The sequence below is a fragment of the Typha latifolia genome, chromosome 6 (genome assembly GCF_019914945.1).
Source record: "Typha latifolia isolate L0001 chromosome 6, TyphaL0001v2, whole genome shotgun sequence".
NCBI lineage: Eukaryota > Viridiplantae > Streptophyta > Magnoliopsida > Poales > Typhaceae > Typha > Typha latifolia.
Window position 1 is genome coordinate 4,507,407 of NC_133091.1, and position 21,969 is coordinate 4,529,375.

The 21,969-nt window shown below is 34.3% G+C and overlaps 2 protein-coding genes across 2 annotated transcripts; one reads left to right on the forward strand and one right to left on the reverse strand.

Moving 5' to 3' along the window:
- Positions 1 to 1,639: 1,639 nt before the first annotated feature.
- On the forward strand, positions 1,640 to 7,380 carry LOC140790118 (uncharacterized). The gene is made up of 6 exons (XM_073140048.1): positions 1,640 to 2,327; positions 3,865 to 3,938; positions 5,650 to 5,799; positions 5,958 to 6,243; positions 6,487 to 6,720; positions 6,822 to 7,380. The coding sequence occupies exons 1-6, from the start codon at positions 2,181 to 2,183 to the stop codon at positions 7,188 to 7,190; spliced, it is 1,260 nt and encodes a 419-aa protein (XP_072996149.1). The 5' UTR covers positions 1,640 to 2,180; the 3' UTR covers positions 7,191 to 7,380.
- Positions 7,381 to 9,325: 1,945 nt separating this feature from the next.
- Positions 9,326 to 13,058, reverse strand: LOC140791089 (cathepsin B-like protease 2). The gene is made up of 11 exons (XM_073141483.1): positions 12,889 to 13,058; positions 12,438 to 12,491; positions 12,250 to 12,330; positions 11,999 to 12,155; positions 11,853 to 11,857; positions 11,689 to 11,763; positions 11,480 to 11,605; positions 10,194 to 10,412; positions 9,868 to 9,981; positions 9,754 to 9,789; positions 9,326 to 9,648 (listed from the first exon to the last, which is right to left on the reverse strand). Exons 1-11 carry the CDS (start codon positions 12,973 to 12,975, stop codon positions 9,514 to 9,516), a joined length of 1,089 nt encoding a protein of 362 aa, XP_072997584.1. The 5' UTR covers positions 12,976 to 13,058; the 3' UTR covers positions 9,326 to 9,513.
- Between the last annotated feature and the right edge of the window lie 8,911 nt (positions 13,059 to 21,969).

Sequence of the window (21,969 nt, forward strand, 5' to 3'; positions counted from 1 at the left end):
AATTTTTTGCACCATTTCATCCTGACCATTCATTTCTATAAATAAATTTACAATTTACACTAGTTTTTTTTTTATCAAATTGGTTCATTAGCTTTCATTCATATGCAAAGAAGTCATATCCTCGGAAATTGACATTTACTATTCTAGAAGCAACTAATAAATGATCAATTGATTTTAAAAAAATAATATCTAATACTATACTTGACTTATTCAAAATTTTACATTATGTATTGGGGCAGTTTTTATGCGGCGTTTCATAAATCTACTATAATAAGTCTTCATAAATCTACTATAATAAGTCTTGGCAGTGTTTTTTACGTACATATTGGGCAGTTTTTATTCCAAAATTTAATATAACTCTCACAAAATGTTAACATATAGGAGCATTTTCATGAAAAGCACTGCCAAAAGTAATACTAAGTTGTACAGACTCTTTGTTATACTAATTGCACACCAACTTTCATATATAATATAACATTTGAGGATTGTAAATAGCATACTAATATAAAAAGTAGTTATTAGTATCGTTTCATCTCTTTTTTGAAAGACCAAACATTAAAAAAAAGTCTTAGTTAATCATTAGAACGTAGGTTAATCAAGGTGCCACTTCATACTAATATAAAAACTAGTTGTTAGTATTGTTTTGTCTCCTTTCTGAAAGATCAAATATTAGAAAATAAAATTCCGATAATGAAATTGTACTGGGAATTTGTGGTGTTTTAAATCAAATGACGAAGTATGCTTGAGTATATTTTAAGGTAATAGTAGTAAATAATATTATTTTAAAATAATATCAGTTTGTATTATAACTACGGACTTAAAATACTCTATATACCTGTATTATAAAAAAATAATCATGCATTACAAATTAATGCGGGATTATAAGTCTGCGCTCTATATAAAATAACTATACATTAGAAGATATAAATAAGCACTATGGGGGTAATGCGGAATTATAAGTTTGCAATCTATATAAAATAATCATGTACTGGAGAATATAAAAAGACACTACAAGATAATACGGAATTATAAGCCCACATTCTATATAAAATAACTATGCACTATAGAATATAAAGAGGCACTACGGAATAATCCGAGGTATAAATTTGTACTATATGTAAAATAACCATACACTAAAGAATATAAAGATGCACTAATACGAGGTTATAAGCTCACACTCTATGTAAAATAATTATGCACTAAAGAATATAAAAAAATATTGTGAGGTAATATAGGATTATAAGTCTGTATTCTATGTAAAATAATTATGCATTAGAGGATATAAAGAGAAAGATGAAAGAAAACCTAGAGTATGATGACTAGTATTTAAGACAAGAGATAGTAGAGAGAAAGAATCTTAACTGTTATTTTTTCCGGTCTTAGAAATAAGATGACACGTGCCTTCTCCTTAAAAAAGGAAAAAAAAAGGAGGAAAATGTTATCCACTAGTAGCCGATTGTTTTCTTTTATCTATTTTCATATATATATATATATATATATATATATATATATATAAAATTTTCATTTAAGTCCCTCTCCCCATTGTTTATTTGCTTTCCAATTTCTCTTCGTGTTTTCATTCCCTCTCCCGTTGTTAAATTTCACATCAGTTTAAACTGACAGAATAACAGGTCATAGCGGGATTAGGATATAGAGAATAAATAGAAGCCAGACTATTAGAATCAGATTTAGACAACAGCAGAGTGGCTTAAGACCTTTTAGTGTATTGATTATCCTTTTAATTATTGTTTTTTAAAAAAAATGCGCCAAGTAATTTTAAGAAGACCAATCGGCTCACCAAACTTGCCGTGTTTGGGTTCCTAATTCACCGAAGTTTCTTTTTCGACGGCCAGCGAAATCCAAATCCGCACAGTGTGAGCTGCCATCTCCTCCCTCCCTCCCTCCCTCCTTTGCGCGATCCCTCTCCGCCGCCGCGATCTACCAACACATCTCTTTTGGAATCCCAATTCGATTTGTTACCCAATCGGATCCCTCCTACTGTACCCGAAGTCGAATTCGTCAGCCCAAGCTTCGAATTCCGGTTCTAGGGTTTGCTCCTGGGGGGAAATCCCTTTCATGCCTATGGAGGAGGGGGCTTGTTCTTCTCCCCTTTCTCCAATGGTGCGTTTTGCCGAAGTGAATTGGTAGTCGCTTGGTTTTGTTTTTTCTAATTGATCCGGATGGCGCACATACTTTTCGTCGTCGTCGCGTTGCCGTGCGCGGTCGGAGCGACAGTGCTGGCGTTGCTCCACATCTATCGGCACCTCCTCAATTACACAGAGCCTACTTACCAGCGCTTCATTGTTCGTATGATCTTCATGGTGCCGGTAATGCTGCTTGCTATTATTATTGTTGAGGAAATTGAAGCACTAGCTTTTCTTTAATAAGTATTGGAATTAAGAAATTTAGTAGTGCATTCTTTTCTTTTTTTTTCTTTTTGTTTTAACTATTGCGGTGTCTAATGTTTGACATCTCTGTACGTTAAGTGCATGTATATAATAAAGTTGGTTGCTTGGGTGAAATAAAATTTAATAAAATCAAATATATACGCTAGTGTTGCTTTCTTTATCATTATAGTGTAATTAATTATGTTATCTTCATCATTTTTGTCACATGGAATTTCTGATCTAATGGCTGTTCTGCTAATTGCTCTCTGATTGTAAGTTTCTCGATGGTTGTTGCGGGCACCATTAGTTCCGGACAACCCAAGTATATACAGTGTTGCTTTTTTTTTCTTCTTCTTATCATTGTAGTGTAATTAATTTATGTTATCTTCATCATTTTTGTCACATGGAATTTCTGACTGTATGGCTGTTCTGCTAATTGCTCTCTTATTGTAAAGTTTCTCAATGATTGTTCCAGACACCATTGCAGTGGTACAATAATTTTCTGCTGCTCCCTTTGTATGATACCATTGAGTTCTAACCATAATGATTAGCGTTATCCAGCATCTTCTAGTGAGGTATGATTATCTCCTAAGCTATTCGCTAGAGCTATTATCTTTTACCACAGATTTCAGGTGTATGGCCTGATCTTCGATTTTGACCCTATAATGATTATGATTTTCTGTCTTTCCAACTTCGGCATCCAATGTCCTCTACCATTATATCAAGCTTGACTAACTACTAGTTCTGTAACAATCTTCAAGTTGATTCTACATTGAAGAAGAAACTTCACTGTAGTACTTGTGAAATTTTAAAATAACCTCCCTAGAAATAAGGAAGGTTGCATAAATTTTCTTTCTCAGAGCTCGCATTGTCAGGGGCTGCCCTTATTAGTTTCACAAGTACTACATTGAAGTTTCTTCTTCTTTTATACTCCATCTTCAACCATTTTCTCATGCTCTCTTGTGTAGTCCTGCCAAATATTCTTACTTGAACATGCACCGGCACCCTTTTGACAAGAAAATTGTTCCTTCCTCAGGAACTTTTGTTTTTTCACATATGAAACCTTCTTTTTCACAGGTAAAGTAGGTCTTGATTTGGTGTTTTTGTTGCTTGTGCTAGTTGCTTACATCATTGTTTGTTGCTAGTTGCTTACATCATTGTTTGTTGCATTGCCCACCTTGTTTAATATTTTAAATTTATATTGTTGATTTTCTGTTTATTTTGTAATATAAGGGTTTGAATGAACTTAGGAACCTAAAAATGAAGAGGAATTAAGTTAACTTGGATAGAGATGGTAAATTCTTTGAGCAAAGCTTTCTTTGTTGAAGGATTTAGCTGTTGGTAAAAACAAATAAAGGATCTACATAATTGGTTCCAATGATATTTGTCAGTTGATGTGCTTTGATTGTTAAAGAGTACTAAGATTATGCAGCTTTTATCGGTTTCTTCTGGATCAATTAATAATCTTTTTTGGCAGGTCTATTCTGTGATGTCTTTTCTGTCCCTTGTCTTTCCTGATAGCTCAATTTACTTCGATTCAATTCGAGAAGTGTAAGTTTGATCACCCAAGCTTGTCGATGCTTTATTTCCAGTTTTTTTAAATTATTGGCAAATAAATATTTCTTGGGTTATACACATATAATCTTTTAAATTTTACATTATACTTATTAGAGATGTTGTAGTTACATAATGACATAGTAAGTGGCATTAACAACGAGTCCAGATAAGAAGACTTATATACTAGTGACCTCATATACTTGTATTTCTTGTGTATGAATATGTTGAGAACCCACAATGTAATCCATATAAAGTGAAACTAATGTACTGTTAGTTTGTGTCATCGGAGGTTGTGTTGTAACTCATAGAAATTGTTCTTCAAAAAAAAATTTGATGTTAGCGCTTGCAAATTAATCTTGTCAGTCGTCTTATTGTGTATACATACATACATATGCATGTGGTGGACTTGAGTTTGGAGATGGGCATTTTTGCTGATGGGTTGAATATCAGCATCTGGTTGTATAGAAAGAGGTCTTCTCTTAAAACTTAAAAGGTAGTGTATGTTCTTTCATTTTATGTGCTTGTCTACAGTTGAATGATGCAATAATAGGTCTGTAAATGATCATACACAAGCCTAGCTATGACTAAGTATCCGTTCATTTAGGTTACAACAAAAGTAGTTAAATAGGGTGTAATCTACTACAATATTCAACAGAGGAGAGCATTTCATATTAAATTTTCAATAGGGGCATGACCCTTTTGGTGGAGAGTTTACCATAGGGGTTTGAATTAAGAACTAAGAGAACTAATTGGGAAGGGGTTGGGCTCAATTAAGAAGTTTTTAAGGTCCTACTCTAGGGTCTGTCCATCCTAGTTGAGCCTAGTACTAGTGACTGATCATATTTGGTCTCCCTTGCTTTTTTAATTTACTGGTTCATCTGATGACTCAATCTAATTATGTGGGCGACATCTAGGCTTTTCAAATTGGCAGTTTGCTAATTTAACTAACAACAAAAGAGAAAAACTGACCTAAATTAAATAAATGTCATTGGTGAAATAAGGGTTGAACTTTGGCATTTGTGAACACCATTAGTTACTAACCCAAAAACTTATCCTGGTCTTGTCAAATGTCATTGGCTTAAGTGTCAAGAAGATTTGAACTGTGAATGCATGATATATTCTTGTTAATTTGGGCCAACGTTAGACTGCATTCCAAACATTGCGCTACAGTATAAGCTTACAAATAAGGACTCATAACTACGAGATAGTGTTGGTAGTTTTTGACCAATCGTATTTGATTGGGCTGCACAGTGCATTCTTTTCATGTGTTCATCTTCGTATAACTTAGGTTGGCATATACTCTTTTTAGACATGTAGATGGAAATACAGATTTTCTAATATTATGCATTATAATTTTGACAAGTATATTGTTTCATGTAAGTATTTATGGCTGTATTTCATCTCACTCTCTGACTATATAATGAATAACTATCTTTCTGTTACCTTCAATTTCAGTCTAAATATTAGATTTGTTATTAATTTAATAGAAAATCAATAATATTCCCAGTAATTCTTTGTCCTTAAAACTTTCTTGTATGTCATCAATTAACCTGCTAATTGTTATATGTTATTGCTCTTCTTGATATTTCATTCATGTATCAATGTACGAAAAGTTAGTTGCTTCTTGGAAAGTGCTGGGAAAAATGCATTTAAAAGTCCTTTGGAAGCTTTAGTTAATTTGATTTTGTATTTTGTCAAATTTCAGTTATGATGCTTGGGTGATCTATAATTTCCTTTCACTCTGCTTGGCATGGGTCGGAGGCCCAGGTGCTGTGGTGTTGAGCCTGAATGGCCGAGTTCTGAAGCCATCATGGTTCCTGATGACATGCTGCTTTCCAGCTATTCCTTTGGATGGGTGTGTTAATACTTAATAGTCCTTTTATTCACCTTTCTGCATGATTGTTTCTTGCAAATTAAATGCCAACCACTTCACATGTTAATCTGCTGAAGCGTTTTCTTTCTGATAAATTCAATCATGTTCACTTTACTGTATCAGACTTTGTTATCCAACAGGCGTTTCATACGAAGATGCAAACAAGGTTGTTTGCAGTTTGTGATTCTTAAGCCTATTTTGGTTGTGATTACCTTCATACTGTATGCAAAGGGAAAGTATAAAGATGGAAATTTTAGCGTGAATCAGTCCTACCTTTATATCACAATCATCTATACAGTTTCATATTCCATGGCACTGTATGCTCTTGCCTTATTCTATGTGGCATGCAGAGATCTTCTTCAGCCATTCAATCCAGTGCCAAAGTTTGTAATGATCAAATCAGTTGTTTTCCTCACTTATTGGCAGGTATTCTTTCGAAATTCTGTTGCTTATATATATATATATATATATTGTACCTATGGTTTTGAAGCCTGCCAGTGCCTGCTTCAGACTGTCATGCTGATGATTCTTCTGCATATAGCATATCAAGATCCTGCAGGTAGTGGGGAAAGTACATGCAGTTAGCACAAATAAAATTCGGCTTCTCACTCTGTCAACATAAACATATCTTACCTTTATGGTAAACATTGAGATCCATCTATTCTGCAGGGTGTCCTGGTTTTCCTAGCTGCCAAGTCTGGATTTATAAAAAATGCGGAAGAAGCTGCTGACTTTCAGAACTTCATTTTATGCATTGAGATGCTTGTAGCAGCTGTTGGCCACCTTTTTGCCTTCCCTTACAAAGAATATGCAGGTGCCAATATTGGTGCATCTGGTGGTTTCAGAGGAAGCCTTGCTCATGCTTTGAAGTTCAATGATTTCTATCACGACACAGTCCACCAGGTGATCGCCCAGTAGATCGTAATATTGGAATATCAACCTAATTTTACTAATGATGTCACCCTTTGCCTTCACTTATTCTTACAAGTTTCATTCTACTGCAGTTTGCCCCTACTTATCATGAGTACGTACTCTACAATAACAACGAGGGTGATGATGGAGCAAGAAAATATCGATCACGAACTTTCGTGCCAACTGGACAAGAGATGGATGCTGTTAGAAAGAACAAGCCCATGTATGGTGGCAGAATTGAAGACATCCAACTGTCCAGTGTCTCAACATCTGGCTCAAATAGTCCTGAGACATCCAATACAGCACCTAGCCAGGCTGATCTGGAAGCAATCAAGTCATCTTTGCTCTTGGAAAGCGTTGCTGCATCTGCACAGCCATACGATCTCTCAGCCTTAATTGACACAGATTTGTCTAGTTATCCAGGAGAGGTTCCTGCAGTTGATGATTTGAGCAAACAATGATATTACATTAGAGGGAGTTCTTTAGCGAGAATGAATCTTTGAAACAGTTGAACTAGGGAAACCTTGAATTTCGTTTCATCCATTTTGGGCTTTGACACATGCCATGTTGATATGTTCAAACACATTGTTTTGTAATTTTTGATTCAGAGCTACACTAGTATATACCCATGATCATCCACTTTGCTCATCACTTTTGTTTTAGCTATCAAACTTTGGTACCTGGAATGGGGCAAAAATTGATCTAATGGGTGATGGATAGTGTTAAGTTTTTAATTGTTGGCAATTGTGTGCAAAATATTCTAAGTGTATTTATAGATGTATATGAGCTTTATACAAGTCTAGAAAATCTCTGGTTTGAAGAATTGCAAGCTTATTGGAGAAAAGTTTTGAGTTCACACCGCGTTCACAAGCGCGTTCGACGCGGGCTCATGTGTTCACACAAACCGAGAGTTGCATTCACAAGCACGTTCGAACGCGGATACATGCATTTACACAGACCGAGAGCTACGTTCACAAACGCGTTCGAACGCAAGTATATGCGTACACATAGACCAAGAGCAGTGTTCACAAACGCGTTCGAACGCAACCTAAAAAATTCAAACTGTCGTGTTCGAGCGCACTTGAGCCCGTTCGAACGCACCTGAGATCAAGTCAGGTCGTTCGAACGCACCTGGGTCGCGTTCGAACGCACCTGGGTCGCGTTCGAACGCACCTAGGCCGCGTTCGAACACACCAACGAAGTTTGAAATTCTTGCACTTTCATGAGTTCGGATAAGACTTAGATTTGACTCTATCTTGGAGATCATATATAAGTATTGTGATGCCCTAACTCTACGGTGGTTGAAGAAGCAATTTTGAAGGAGACTTCTTGAAGCTATATCGGTTCTTCAACTAACAAGGTCCTACTCTTTTAAAAAGTTTAATCTTTCGTCTTAAGAGCTATCTAGATGAAAGATCAATCTCGAGGGCTACTGAGGTTGGACATCAATCACGAGAAGCAGTGAATCGTGGGTTCTAGCGAGCAAGACTGAGAGGAACAAAGTCGTTTGGATCGATGGGTTATTTTGTGAGTCAGTCTTGTAATTGCTACTATCCTAGTGATTGGTTTTGATTCGAATTTGAATCCGTGGTTTTTTCCCGTTTGAATTTTTCTACGTTAAAATCCTGGCGTTCATCTCTGCTTTCGTTTTTAATATTTCTTCGAACTTTTACTTAAGCGAACATGTGATATCATTGCCTAGTATTTAGATACATACTTATGTCTAGGGGTTTTTCAGATAGTAAGTGCGATAGTCACCTTTTTATGTATTAATATTTACACCAATGAAGCATCTGCTCGCCATAGTATGGTTTATATACAACTACATAAACGTGATAAACAAAAAGGAGAGAAATTATAGATCCATGTAAAAATTAAAAATATGCCTATATTTGCATTTACTATTTGTATGTAAACCTTGTTCCCTGGGGAGATAAAAATGAAAAATACTCATCAGCTCTTATGCGTAGCTGATTGCTCATTCTGTGTCTCCTGCAATTTTATTACATTTAATTTTTTAATTTATAATAATAAAACTTTAAGGTGCATCACATATATAAATTATATACACTTTATTATAATAAAATATGCATCAATTACAGAAAATATATGCACTCAATTTTATATGTTAAATTAAACAATTAAATATAATTAAATTGCAAAAAAGCTGGCTTATACTCTAAAAAGGACCAAAGTAATGGATTATGCACCATCTTTTTGTATACGTAATGATTTTACTAAATGAGAAGATAAACTTTTTCCACAGTTCGTTTTTCAAAACTACCGCAGCAGCAGACGAATCCAAAACACGAAGTTGCATTTCCTGACCACCTTCCTTCCAATACTAAGAACACTTTATTCTCTCACAATTAGATACTAAATTCGCAGTCATGTCTGCAGCCATTGCTTCCATGGTTTTAGTAGTTTTGTGAGAAGGATATCCACCAGCACATCTAAGTTAAATTCCACAATGTAGCAGTTCAAGGCGACTAAATGATGTACCTCTTCATGGCATGTATGAACCTATTGCATGTCTAAATCCACTCGTTTAGATAAAATTAGTGTAGAAAAAAAAAACATGCAAATTTCAACAAAGTTGAAACAACCACAACTTGTGGCGACAATTTAAGAGCGCTAAAAGTACAATGTTGAATTATTGGAGCATCCTCATTCATTTTACATTAGCAACCAACAAGAAGGAAAATCTACATTACCCTCATACCTGTTGGAAATTTAACCTTTTGACAGCATAAATATAGGTAGTGGTACATAAAATATCTATGATCAAGCAGAAGCATCACCAATTACATCACTGCTTGCATAGCTTATGACCAAGTTCTTGGATGAAGGCAAACCAGCAACCACATCATCTTCAATTCCACACTCGTTCGTTCCCCTCAAAATCTTGAAGTATCCATCCTGCACAAACCATAAAAGGGAATGCCTTAGAACCTACTATAAAAGATCCCCACAAAAATAGTATTTGTAATGATTGAGATGTTGAGATGTTGTTCATCAACTTACATCACCCCATCCTCTATTCCATTGATTAGCAAGAAGCTGCAAGAAGAGAGATAACGGAAGTCAGATTTGATTAGATAAGTGTCAGCATTCAGAACCAAAGGGTAGATAGCAGACCCAGTAATCCTCGCCCTCATCACTGGTTCCCCATCCAATTAACTTAACGGCATGGCCACCCATTACATCACCTGTAATGTGCTTGTACACTCCTGACTTGTAGTGAGCAAAATCCTATCGATGATGAAGATATCAGTAAATAAGCAATAATAAGCTAAAAAGTAGTTGAACCCTGTCATCCTTCTTTCATGCAGAAACACATATATACCATGAAAAGGCTGAGTATAAAGATTTTCCGTGACTAACCTTACCAAAGTAACAGTTCACATAAACAAAGGGAAAGGAAAAAAGCAATCTTAGCATATAGGATTGCTTTAAATTTGTACCTCAAAAACTGTGAAGTCAACTTCTACAGGGCCATTTGTGTAGACCTCTGCCATGATATCATGTGGATCAGAGTTTACTCTGTATGCATTGACACCGAAATGCTTAGTCTTCTCCCAGAAAAGGTTGTTAACTTTGCACTTCTTCTCACACTGTGGGGTTGGATAAGCAGGTTCACAGCCTGGATGGGCACATCCAATGTCATCAAAGTATGGGTCACACTGCAAGATGAAATGTTAACTCGTTAAAGACTGTACATCCAGTTGGATGTTAGGCAACTAAATTCTTGCACTCAAAGCTCGTAAGAGATCACGGAAGCACATAGTGAACATCAATGAAAAAGATAAGGACTATCAAGAGGTGCAATTTTTGCCTATATATTTATGTTTGAGAGAAACATGCCCATCTCAAACAATTTGGTATTTATTGGTAAACCAAAACTTCTTATAGTAATTCTACATATCAACTTAGTACTTACTAAGTTACTACAAAACCCTCCTATGCTTCCAAAAGTTTATATACAATGTAGCTTCAGTATGCAACAGTATTTTGTCAACAAATCAGTAGACTCTCCAGGAATATACACTAATAAATGTGAAACAGAAGAGGCTTCTTCTAGGCCAGGATGAAAGCTTATCACCTCACAAATTAGCAAGTGTGCAAGAGAGAACTTGCCATTACTTCCGTAGGCATGTCTATAACTTCATCAATATACAGTGCTCTCTTGATTCTGACCATAAACAGAATTTTGGCATGACAATGGAATTAGTTACAAACTGGATTGACTAATTGTCATCGCTTTACGTAAGGCTTCTATGCTTTTGTATGAGTTAGGGTAGCCAGCTCACTTATTACTTCAGCAAAAGGGATAAATTGGATCGCACAAGAAAGGAATTCCAACGTAATAATTAAACAATAAATAGAGCAATCTAATTAGGAATATGCCCCATCATATGCAGCAGCAAGTTCTGACACTGGAATGCACCCAAGGACGAAGAAATACAATCAATATTCAAAGCCTTTGCTGATTGGGTAGCAAGAAAAAAAAACCAGGGTAACAGAAAGAACCACAAATTGTAGGCTACAATAGAAAGAACTGCCCACATCTTCATTTTTATCATATTGCAAAGCAAATATAAGCTTGATGCTCACCTAAGAATTTGAAAGAAAATTGCAGAAGAGTGATAGTGCAGAGGAAGTATGCCGAGATTAAGGAGGAAGACAGATATTTCAGAAAAGAACATTGATAACGAAAGGTTGACTGTGAGACTACAATAAATTTTAGTACCTCTTCAGTAACAACACCATTCTGGACAAAGTAGCGCCATGCATATATCGGATAACCACCATCACAACCATCTCCACACATAAAACCACAGCATGAGAGGAGATCATTGACAGACAGGGAAATGTTCTGCCATGGAGTAAATCATTACTTAGCTATAAGAGATAGGTAGCACTTAGGAAATCTTCATAGAAGCTGCAGCTACACTTTACCATGCCAAAATGAATGCAGAATCGATCTGATAGCGACTCCACAGCACCAAAAGCCCAACAAGAGCCACAGTGACCCTGTTCATCAAGATTTCATACCTTTTTAGTGAATCTAAAACCTTTCCTGAACTATATAATTAAGCAATGAAGAATATTGATCAACTTACTTGATCTGTTCACCAAAATCAACAATTACGCCGTAAAATAACGAGGCAAGGAAGCACGAAAAGGAAAAAAAAAATGTCAGCATCTCATATAAAGGATTTGGGTCCTCTAAAGTCTAAACTAAAGCATGAAAATTAGTGCAACTAACCAAGGATTCTCCCAATAGTGCTGCACTGAGACCAAGCTGTCCTTGCATCAAATTGCTTTGGAAGATTTAAAGATTTCGGATAAGTTCTCACAGGAATATCTTCCAACTCATTCTGAGGTGTTAGCTTCACTCCAAGAATATGCTTAAATTGGCCAATCTGCACGAGTACAAGGCTCATTCAGACTCCAGAACATGTAAAAGTAGATGTTCTATTACATCAACGACTCAAGGTTGAGTAAATAACGTCTTACTGTGTAATTTGCGAAACGGGGATTAGTGGAAGCTCTCCAACCGGCACCGGGGTGTGTATTAATTTTGTCTACGATTGCATTCTGGATTGACACAAGCAACAAGATGATTTATAAACTCTAAGACGAAAGAAAGAAAAGGAAAACGATAGCACTTGGGAAGCCCCTTTTAACTTGATAAAAGAAGGAACCTGAAGAATCATTGAATCGGTCCTGAGCTTTGGTATTGGCTTCACTGCGACAGCCTGCAGGCGAATATAGTGATAAGGAAACAATGGAGAATAAGCATACAAAAGTGCAGACTTGGAAATTAGAATGTTAAAATTGAAGTAAAATAGCCACCAAAAAAGGAATTTTTATAAAACCAAAACGGTCAACAGCCCAAAATATACCAACACTTGTATTGTTCAAAGAAATCCCCATTATCTGTGAGCGCTACAAAAAACAGGACATCATGATCCGTCCCACAAAAAGGAGCTTTGATTTAAAGTGAGCTCTCAAAAAACTCGTCAAACCAGTTAGTTAGATCTTTGCAGTCTTCATCTCGACAACGTTATCAATTTAGTATTGAGTTCAACATAAAGGATTAAAGCTCCTAAAAGATTGCAATCTAATAGGAACTTATTAAATCGAAAAAAAGACCTGGTGTGAGAGGAGATCAGCAGTCAAAATCATTAGAAGCATCACAAGAGATGATTGCCAAAGCGAAGGCAGGGTGGAATTCGCCATCTCGCTTAATTTTTCTCCTCTCCTCCGGATCACAGAGAAGAAAGAGTATCGAAGAAGGATTGGCGAGAAAGTGGAGCGGATATTTTGGCTCCGTATATTGATTACTAAATAGCGGGGGCGACGTGTGATTGGTGGGAAATTTGTATATAGGACCCTAGATTTATCTAGATTTTATTTGAGACCCTATGTTTATCCAATAATGGCCTTTTTTGCGCAGGTTTTTCTAGTATAACTTTTTATTTCACATATAGGTTGCACAAGCCCAGAAACCCTCCCAAAAAATAAAAACTAAATTATGCACATATAATATTTTAATTAAAAATTGCTAAATATAAACCCTAATGTTTATGAAAGAATTCAAAATTCACAACCGTTGTCATAGATTCTATGATAAAATTAGATTATTAGACTATAGTGGTGCCTGAGACCAAAATTGCATCAACTAAAACAATCACCGATTACATTAATTAGAATTGTGATCCTGATTAGAAAGCCAATCTGTAGCATGATGTAGTTTATGACTTATACAGGGTGTTAAATGCAAAATTCCCTCTGAGATCAGGAATTTTGTAAATTTGCACCACGCATTTCACGTTTATTCTGATTCGCACCTTGTAGGTTTTCGAAAAGTACAGATCCGAATTAACACACAATGTAGGGGCCTGGAATGATATATATTATTTAAAAAATAAATAAAAAAAAGAAACTGACCGCAGAAAGCAGATGATAACGTGGTGCAGGCGGGTCCGCACCGTTAGGCCGCCACGGCGATCCAATAATGAAGCGACACGTGCTATGGTAAGACGACCCGCGATGTATTTTATAGGCCTGTGGTTTTCGAGGCAAGTAACATGATGGCCTAGTACCCAAGAGCTGGGGAAAGGTATGGGTGTCCGTAACAATAAATAGGGGGCCAAGAGATAAGAGAGTTTTCTTTTTACCAAACTACCCTTTATTTATTTTTTTGTCAAAATAAATCACATCTTACAATTTTAGAAATGTTGAAATAGTATTAAAGTTATAATTTGGATGAGTAACTGAGTACAAATTTATATAGACTACTCTAAATTTTTTTAATGTATATATTATCTATATTTTTCTCATTTAAGCTCTGATTAAGCTTCAACTAAATATTCATTTTTAAATTAAGCAGTCCAGTGCCTTAATTTCATCAATAAAATTTATGTAAAAGTAAAAAGCTGATAAATTAATTGTTTGATTTACTGACTTTTTGGTATTAAATTTGAATTGTGATTCATTTTGGTAAATAAAGTCTAGAAGACGACTAATTTGGTCAAAGACTATAAGAGATAGGGATAAGGATGCGGGGAAGTAGCGTGATTGGTATGGTATTACTTCTATCGTCAAGTGCGGAAGAAGACGACGGACAATGCCTTATTTCTTGTGGTTACGCCATTCGCAGGAACGGGCCGGGCCCACTGCGACTGCCAGGGAACGGAACGGGTTGATACTTCCGTCACGGCCTAATGCAAGCTTGCATCTTTGACCCATAAAATACCCCTATACTTATACCAGTATTTTGGTATGTTACTATTTCTCTTTCTTTTTTTCCCTCCAAAAAGAATGGTGTAAAGATGATAAATTTAGTCACAAGTGAATTACATGATAATTTATAGATGGAAAAAATAATAAAATATTAATATAATAAGAATTTGAGAGGTTTCAATAATTTAAGGAGTCGGTGAGTACTTAAAAATAAGTTCATTATATGAAAATGAGCGATAGATTAGGTCTAAATAAAATTATTCATAAATTACTATTCTATTAATATTTTAACATAAAATGATACTGTGTTAGCGGTTGTCTACCGAGCTGATGAGCTGGTATTAGGGTATTTAATTATTTTTAAATGATCTACTATAGTCAAAACCCAATTATTTTCCCTAAACTATGAACAACTTAGAAATTACACCAATTTCCTAACGTAAGTGAAAGTACTAAGTTTCTCTCAAGTATATTGGTGTCAAAATTCATGAAAAACTAACCGGTAGATTTTAGATAGTTTTGTTAAAAGCATGGTATAAATTGTTGATTCATTATCTACATAGCTTAAGCTTTATATTAATTAGTCATTTAATATAGTATCAGTGCTTTGCTTCAGATTGACAGGAAAGTATGTTGAAAAAATTTCGAAGTATAATTAAAACTAGTATAACAGTTAAAAGATACAGCGTATTTTAAAATATAAAATATAAAAATTATCATTCTCTTGTGAGTAAAGTTATTAGAATAAAGTTATTAGAATATCTAATAAATTAACATGACATCATAGTAAGGTTTCTAAGTCTGAATCTCACCAAAAACTATTAGGTGCCACCTTTCTCTAACAACTACTCTAAATACATAACAGTCATACTTATTTTCTTGCTTGGATATTGTAATTATTTACAAAAACTCTTTGCGTGGCTATCCTCCTTGTCTTCTCCTTCTCCCTCCGCTTCGTCGGCGGGATCTATTTTTTCTCTATTTTTCATTGCCTCTACCAATCTACTCTTCCTTCCTCATGGTTGCCTTTTGTAGATCTACGCGAGCCCAAACTTCAAGCTTGAGTTTTCTATTCTAGAGTCTGACTCGGCCCGAAATTGGCTCGACCCATGAACACCTATATTTGTACATGTTCAATTCACTCTATTTTTTTTTTGCACTAAGTACTGAGTTTAGAACATTTGAAGAAAAAAAAACGTAATATGATATATATATATATATATGTCTTTACCTAATAGCTTAAATTCATAGATTGAATTGGATTTTGAAGATCACTACAGATAGATTGTTAGGTGCTCACCTAATAACACAATCTTTTGGGCGTCGAAGCTATTAATATAATAATTATTTTTGATATAATATAGAATATAAATAAATAAAAAATTAATTCAAATGTCTTTAATTTGACATATGAATTTAAATTAAAATATTCTTATTTATTGTAGATATGCATTAGATACTTGTCAGAATCTAGTGAGATAGTTGGGTAATAAGAGAGAGAGAGAGTAGATATGTGGAAAAATTATGCAAATGATGACTTAATTAATAGCTATCATATCCTTGTGTATTACACTAAAACCCCTACAAATGGTTATTACCTTTCATTTATTACATTTTTACATTTATAAGGGCACTAAAATGGAATCGTAAAAATTATAAAATTTAGATATTCTCAATGATTATTTGACGAAAATACTTCAGGAAATAATTTTAAATTCTATCTATATGTAAGATGTTTTATGTGGCAAATTTGTAACCGAAAAAAATACTTCTTATGTATTACACTTTTACTCTTATTAATATCAACCATATTTTATCTATTATATTTTCATCCCGAACTAACTTTATTGTGTGCTAGACGCACACAACTGACATTAGTAGAGTTAAGCTATGCTAGGGTTTCACAAAAGTTTATTTTTACCTGTCATATGAGGGTTTTCCACATTAATATCGATGTTAATGGTCATCTCCCTCTCCCATCCCCTAGCTCTTTGCCTAGGAGGAGGAGAGCCGTATCATTCTCTCCTCTATTTTTTTTTTCTTCTTCTCTCTTGGCTCGGTCTCTCCTTACCATTTGTTGTGGCTAACGCTTCCATTTCGTTATCGCGCAAAGGTTATTGTTGTTGGGGTCACCATTTTGCAATGGGCACTATGATCACGGTCATGGTGGCATATCTATTTGCCGTCATTGTGCAGTGGCCTTCGTTGCTGCTCCGATCCTCCCCTTTCTCACTTCTTGTGCATAGTAGCAACTTACGCGCCAACGACATGATCAGACAGCTTCTCCTCCTCCCTCATCATCTCCACCATCACTAAAAATCGTTATTGCCTACTACCTCTTGTATGCCCTGTCATGACCGATCAAATCTAGACACCATGCCTTTTGTATGATCATGCTTGTAGTTTTGCTTAGCCCTTGCTGCAAGGTTTAATGTGTTATAGATTTTTTATTTTTTTTTTCTATTCTAATATAGGTCGGTGATCTTTAATCCTCTAAGATACAAATTCCTTGGACGGGTTGCGACAAAACCATAATATAACTCGAGGCTCTCTACATATGTGAATTTGCTAGCGTCTTGCTTCATCTTGTAACCTCAGGCTTGATGCTTTTTTCCATTTCTAGAGCAGTTAAACGTGAGGCTTGTATAAAAGAGTTATCGTTATATCCTTCTTCTATTCTATGTATTATATTGTCTTCCTGTGATCTCTAGAAGTTAAGTAATTGTTCTCATTTACTAGCTTTCTCTCAAAAAATAAAGTAAAGTATTTTCACACTTACCACGATGGAATCTCTTGCTCATATCTAACAAGCCATCCTGAGTACATCATCTTCAAAGTTTGGACATAGTCCTATCTAGTATTTCATCAGCTACTGCAATATAAAAGTAGACAGTTTGATTGCGTAGTCCTTCAAACATTGCTGAGTGCTGACAGGTACATGGTGAAGAACAAGCACATTCGTATTTGTTTACATCTATGTCTGATGGTGGGTGACTAATCACAACATCACTACATTAGAATTTAAATAAATTGCACATAAATATATGTAATGATATGCCACTAATTCTATCACTCTTTGGCTTATTCGACTATAAAAGTGTTAAAAGCTTAAACAATTTCAACCCATTAATTTGTTGCATCTCGGGAGCACGATGAGCTTTTGTGAATCTCGAGTTGAATTCAATGGATATAAAAATGATAGTTTGTTAACTTTTAAAAGATTTAAAATAAGATTGGTAACTTAGGGCATATAAAATAATAGCCTTTTTGGCTTTTGCACTAATTAACTATTATTGAATTGATTTATACTCTTGTGCTTCAGCAATATTAATGAACGAGGTTTTGACCAATTAATATATATATATATATATTTTTTTTTAACAAAGGTGCAATATTTGGCAAAAATACTCTCTCTATTTATATATAGTTTTCAAACTATTCACCAAATTATTGTACATAAGTGCCACACCAGAGAATGAGAATTTAGATAATTATTTATATAGTATTAATCTAAAGAAGTTATCTTAGATTAATAGCAAGTCAATTGCCAGAGAGAGCGACTGTATAAATCTCTTTTTCTTAGGATTTGCTTAAGGACATATAAAATAGTTAACATGGTTTCTTAGCAACAGAAGAAAAATTAAATGAAAAAAAGAAAACTAAAGTTAAATTTTGTACGGAATAATTTAAATATCCTCAACTTTTCTCTTTTTTTTTTCTAAAATAAAAGTAAAATAATTTATAGTCTAAAATTGATGATATAATGAATAATTAACTAAAGAAGTATGGAGAGTCCTACCGGGTTGGAAAATTTTATGGGCTATTTCAATTTCTTTCAAAAATTTAATTTTTTTAATGTGGAAGCTCTGCTGGGAAATGGGGAATATCATTTATTTTCTTTGTTTCTTTTCTCTCTATAACTACAAACATATTTATTTAATAAAAGTTTAATTAGATTCTGATTCTGATTCTGATTCCTTCTTAAAAAATAAGAATTCATATAATCATATGTCACGAAAATTAAACAATACTATGTGAAAGTAGATCATAGTTAAAGGTCTAGATATAATTATCCATATAATTTATCCTATTTTGGCTGGGTGTTGATTTTTTCTTTTTCCTTCTCCGGGTGTGTAGATTAGGGGTGAAAACGGTTCGGATACGGATCGGATAGTGCTCAAACCACATCCGGATCCATATTTTTACTCTGGATACGGATACGAATATTGGACGGATAGCAAAATGCAAAACCATATCCTAACTAAATGGATACGGATATTTTTCGGATATGGATCGGATATTAAACGGATACGGATATTTTTCGGATATGGATCAGATATTAAACGGATACGGATATTTTTCGGATATGGATCGGATATTAAACGGATACGGATATTTTTCGGATATGGATTAGATATTAAACGGATACGGATATTTTTCGGATATGGGTCGGATATTAAACGGATACGAATACGAATTGGATACGAATTGAATCTTAATCGGATACGAATCGAATCTTAATCGGCTACGAATCGAATCTTAATCAAATACGAACACAAACTAGATAAAAAAATTTGAATTATAATTGGATATGAATACAAAATGAATCTCACTATGTTTATGCTTAGATATAACAAAAAGGGGATAACACTAAAATTCACTACAAAAGAAGATAACACTATAATTCACTATAAAAAGAGGGATAACACTACAATTCACTACAAAAGATGATAACACTATAATTCACTATAACATAAGACCACAAATTTTAAAAACATGACAAATTAGCATCTAGTGCAAAAATATAAGATTACCCTGTTCATGCTTAAATATAACACTACAATTTATTAGAAAAAGATGATAACACTATAATTCACTACAACATAAAAGCATCAATTCTAAAAACATAATAAACTAACATCTAGTGCAAAAACATAAGATTACTATGTTCATGCTTAGAACATGAGACCACCAATTCTACTATAATTCACTATAAAAAAAATAATAACACTACAATTCACTAGAACATGAGACCATCAATTCGACTACAATTCACTATAACATGAGACCATCAATTCTACTATAATTTCACAATATTTCATGACATATATGCTTAGATATAATGAAAAGAGGATAACAAAAAGATGACCAACTTGTTCACATTGTAATAATAACCATACTACACTAAAACTTAAAAAATAATGCAAGTACAATAAAAAGGCCAATATTGAATCAAGCCAACCAAAGTGACCACCAATTCCACTATAATTTTGTGACATTTCACATTTTTCTAATCTTCAATCAAGCCAACCGAGTAGTGATACACTTTAAAGAGGATCTGCAAAAATAAATGAATGACATTAGTTTAATTGTTGAACTAAAAATCTATGAATTGAAACATATCAAGTAATACCATTAATTGTTCATACAATTTCATATGCAATTCAAATTTAATTTAAGCATAAAAGATTGCATTACATTTAATCTAGTGAACATGTCATTGATTGTATGTCAGAAACTGAAACGTCCCCGGATACTTCAGATTCTTCAACATCCTTAACAATTGATGCTACTTCTCCTAATAAGAAAAAAAAAATTGAAATTAGTATTCAATACTAATTTATAAAAATTAAGAAAATAAAATAATCAGTACCTTTTCTTGTAGATCTTATCCAATCCTGAGTGCATACTAGAGCTTCCACGGCTTCAGGATCCAACCTGCTGCGATAAGCATCTACTACTCGACCACCTGTGCTAAATGCAGATTCAGAGGCAACTGTGGCAACTGGAATTGCCAACACATCACGAGCAATTCGTGATAATATAGGATACTTTGCACCTTCTGTTTTCCACCAAGATAGTATATCAAATTTAGTATTATTATGCTGCCATAGAAGTGAGCCCTCCTCAATATATAAATCCAAATCTGTCTTAGGAGATTGATGTTGAGATTTTTCAATTAAAAATTGTTCAAATCTTCTATTTCTATCCTCGTCAAACTCATCAAAAACAGTTCCACTACTTTGGATAACTTCACTTGTGCTTACATTCACATCACAATCAAAAAGGACGTGAAAATTTAGATGCATATTCATCATGCAACTTCTTTATGATTTCACGAACTTCCTCAAGTTCCTTAACACCACCAAGAGAATAAATTTGAGGAAAGTAAAATTTCATAATACTCATTTTATATCGAGGATCTAGAAATGAAGCCACAGCTAATATAAGATTGCATTGCTGCCAATATTTGTCAAATTTCTCTTTCATTGATGTTGCCATAGAAAGAACGAATCCATCCAAACTTCTGCACCATTCTCTAATTTGCAATTGAATATCACAAAATTCTTTGAAAAATAAGTTAGCAGTTGGATATGAAGTTTCTGAAAGCGATTCAGTTATTGTATGGAAGGTTTTCAAACATTTGCATAACATTCTAGCATTATCCCATTGCTCATTTGTTGGACATGTAGCAAATTTAATTGGATCAGCACACTGAAGCCTCTTGAATGCATTCATATAATATATAACATCTCTAAGCATCAAAAAAGTAGAATTCCATCTTGTAGGTACATCAATAGAAAGAGCTTTATTTGTAGCTAAATTACATTCCTTTGCTCTCTTTTGAAAATCCTCCCACTGCAAGGGTGAATTTCTAAGAATTAAGATGATATGACGAATATTTTCCACTGCATCCTTTATTTTTTTCAAACCATCTTGCACAACTAAATTGATAATATGTGTGGCACATCTGACATGAAAAAATATGCCACTACAAACAAGAGATTGTTGATCACTGAGCCGACTAACCACATCTCTAACACAAACATCATTAGCACGATCATTATCCAGAGTTAAGGAAAATAGCTTTCCATCAATATTCCATTCAATCATATTCTTTAGAAATGCTTGACACAGATTTAATCCTGTATGTCTCCCTTCTAAATGCATGAAATTTATAATTCTTTTTTGAATTCTCCAATCATCATCAATGAAATGCACTGTAACACACAAATAACCCTTATTCTGTCTAGAAGTCCAGAGATCCATAGTAGCACTCATACGACATGAAAGCGAACCAAACATATCATATACGTTCCTTTTTTGCTCAACATATAACTCTAAGATCTCTTTTCTAATAGTAATCCGTGACTTTGTTGGAAAAGCAGGTTGTAGAGATTTTATAAATTCAAGAAAATACTCATGTTCTACAATAGAGAAAGGGTATTCATGCATAACTATTCTTTGTTAGTTTTTTTGCACTTACTTCCTCTTCATATTTGTATGACTCTAAAATTCCATCTTCTCCGACTCTTGTAAGATTAAGTAACAATTGTCCTATTTCTCTACCATGCTTATTTTTGTAATGGTTCCTCAAGTATGTCGTTCCCATAGAACTTTCCCCATTAAATTGCTTATGACAAAATTTGCATACTGCTTTACACTTGCTCACTGTTTGCCCATTAATTACTTCCATCACTTGAGCTT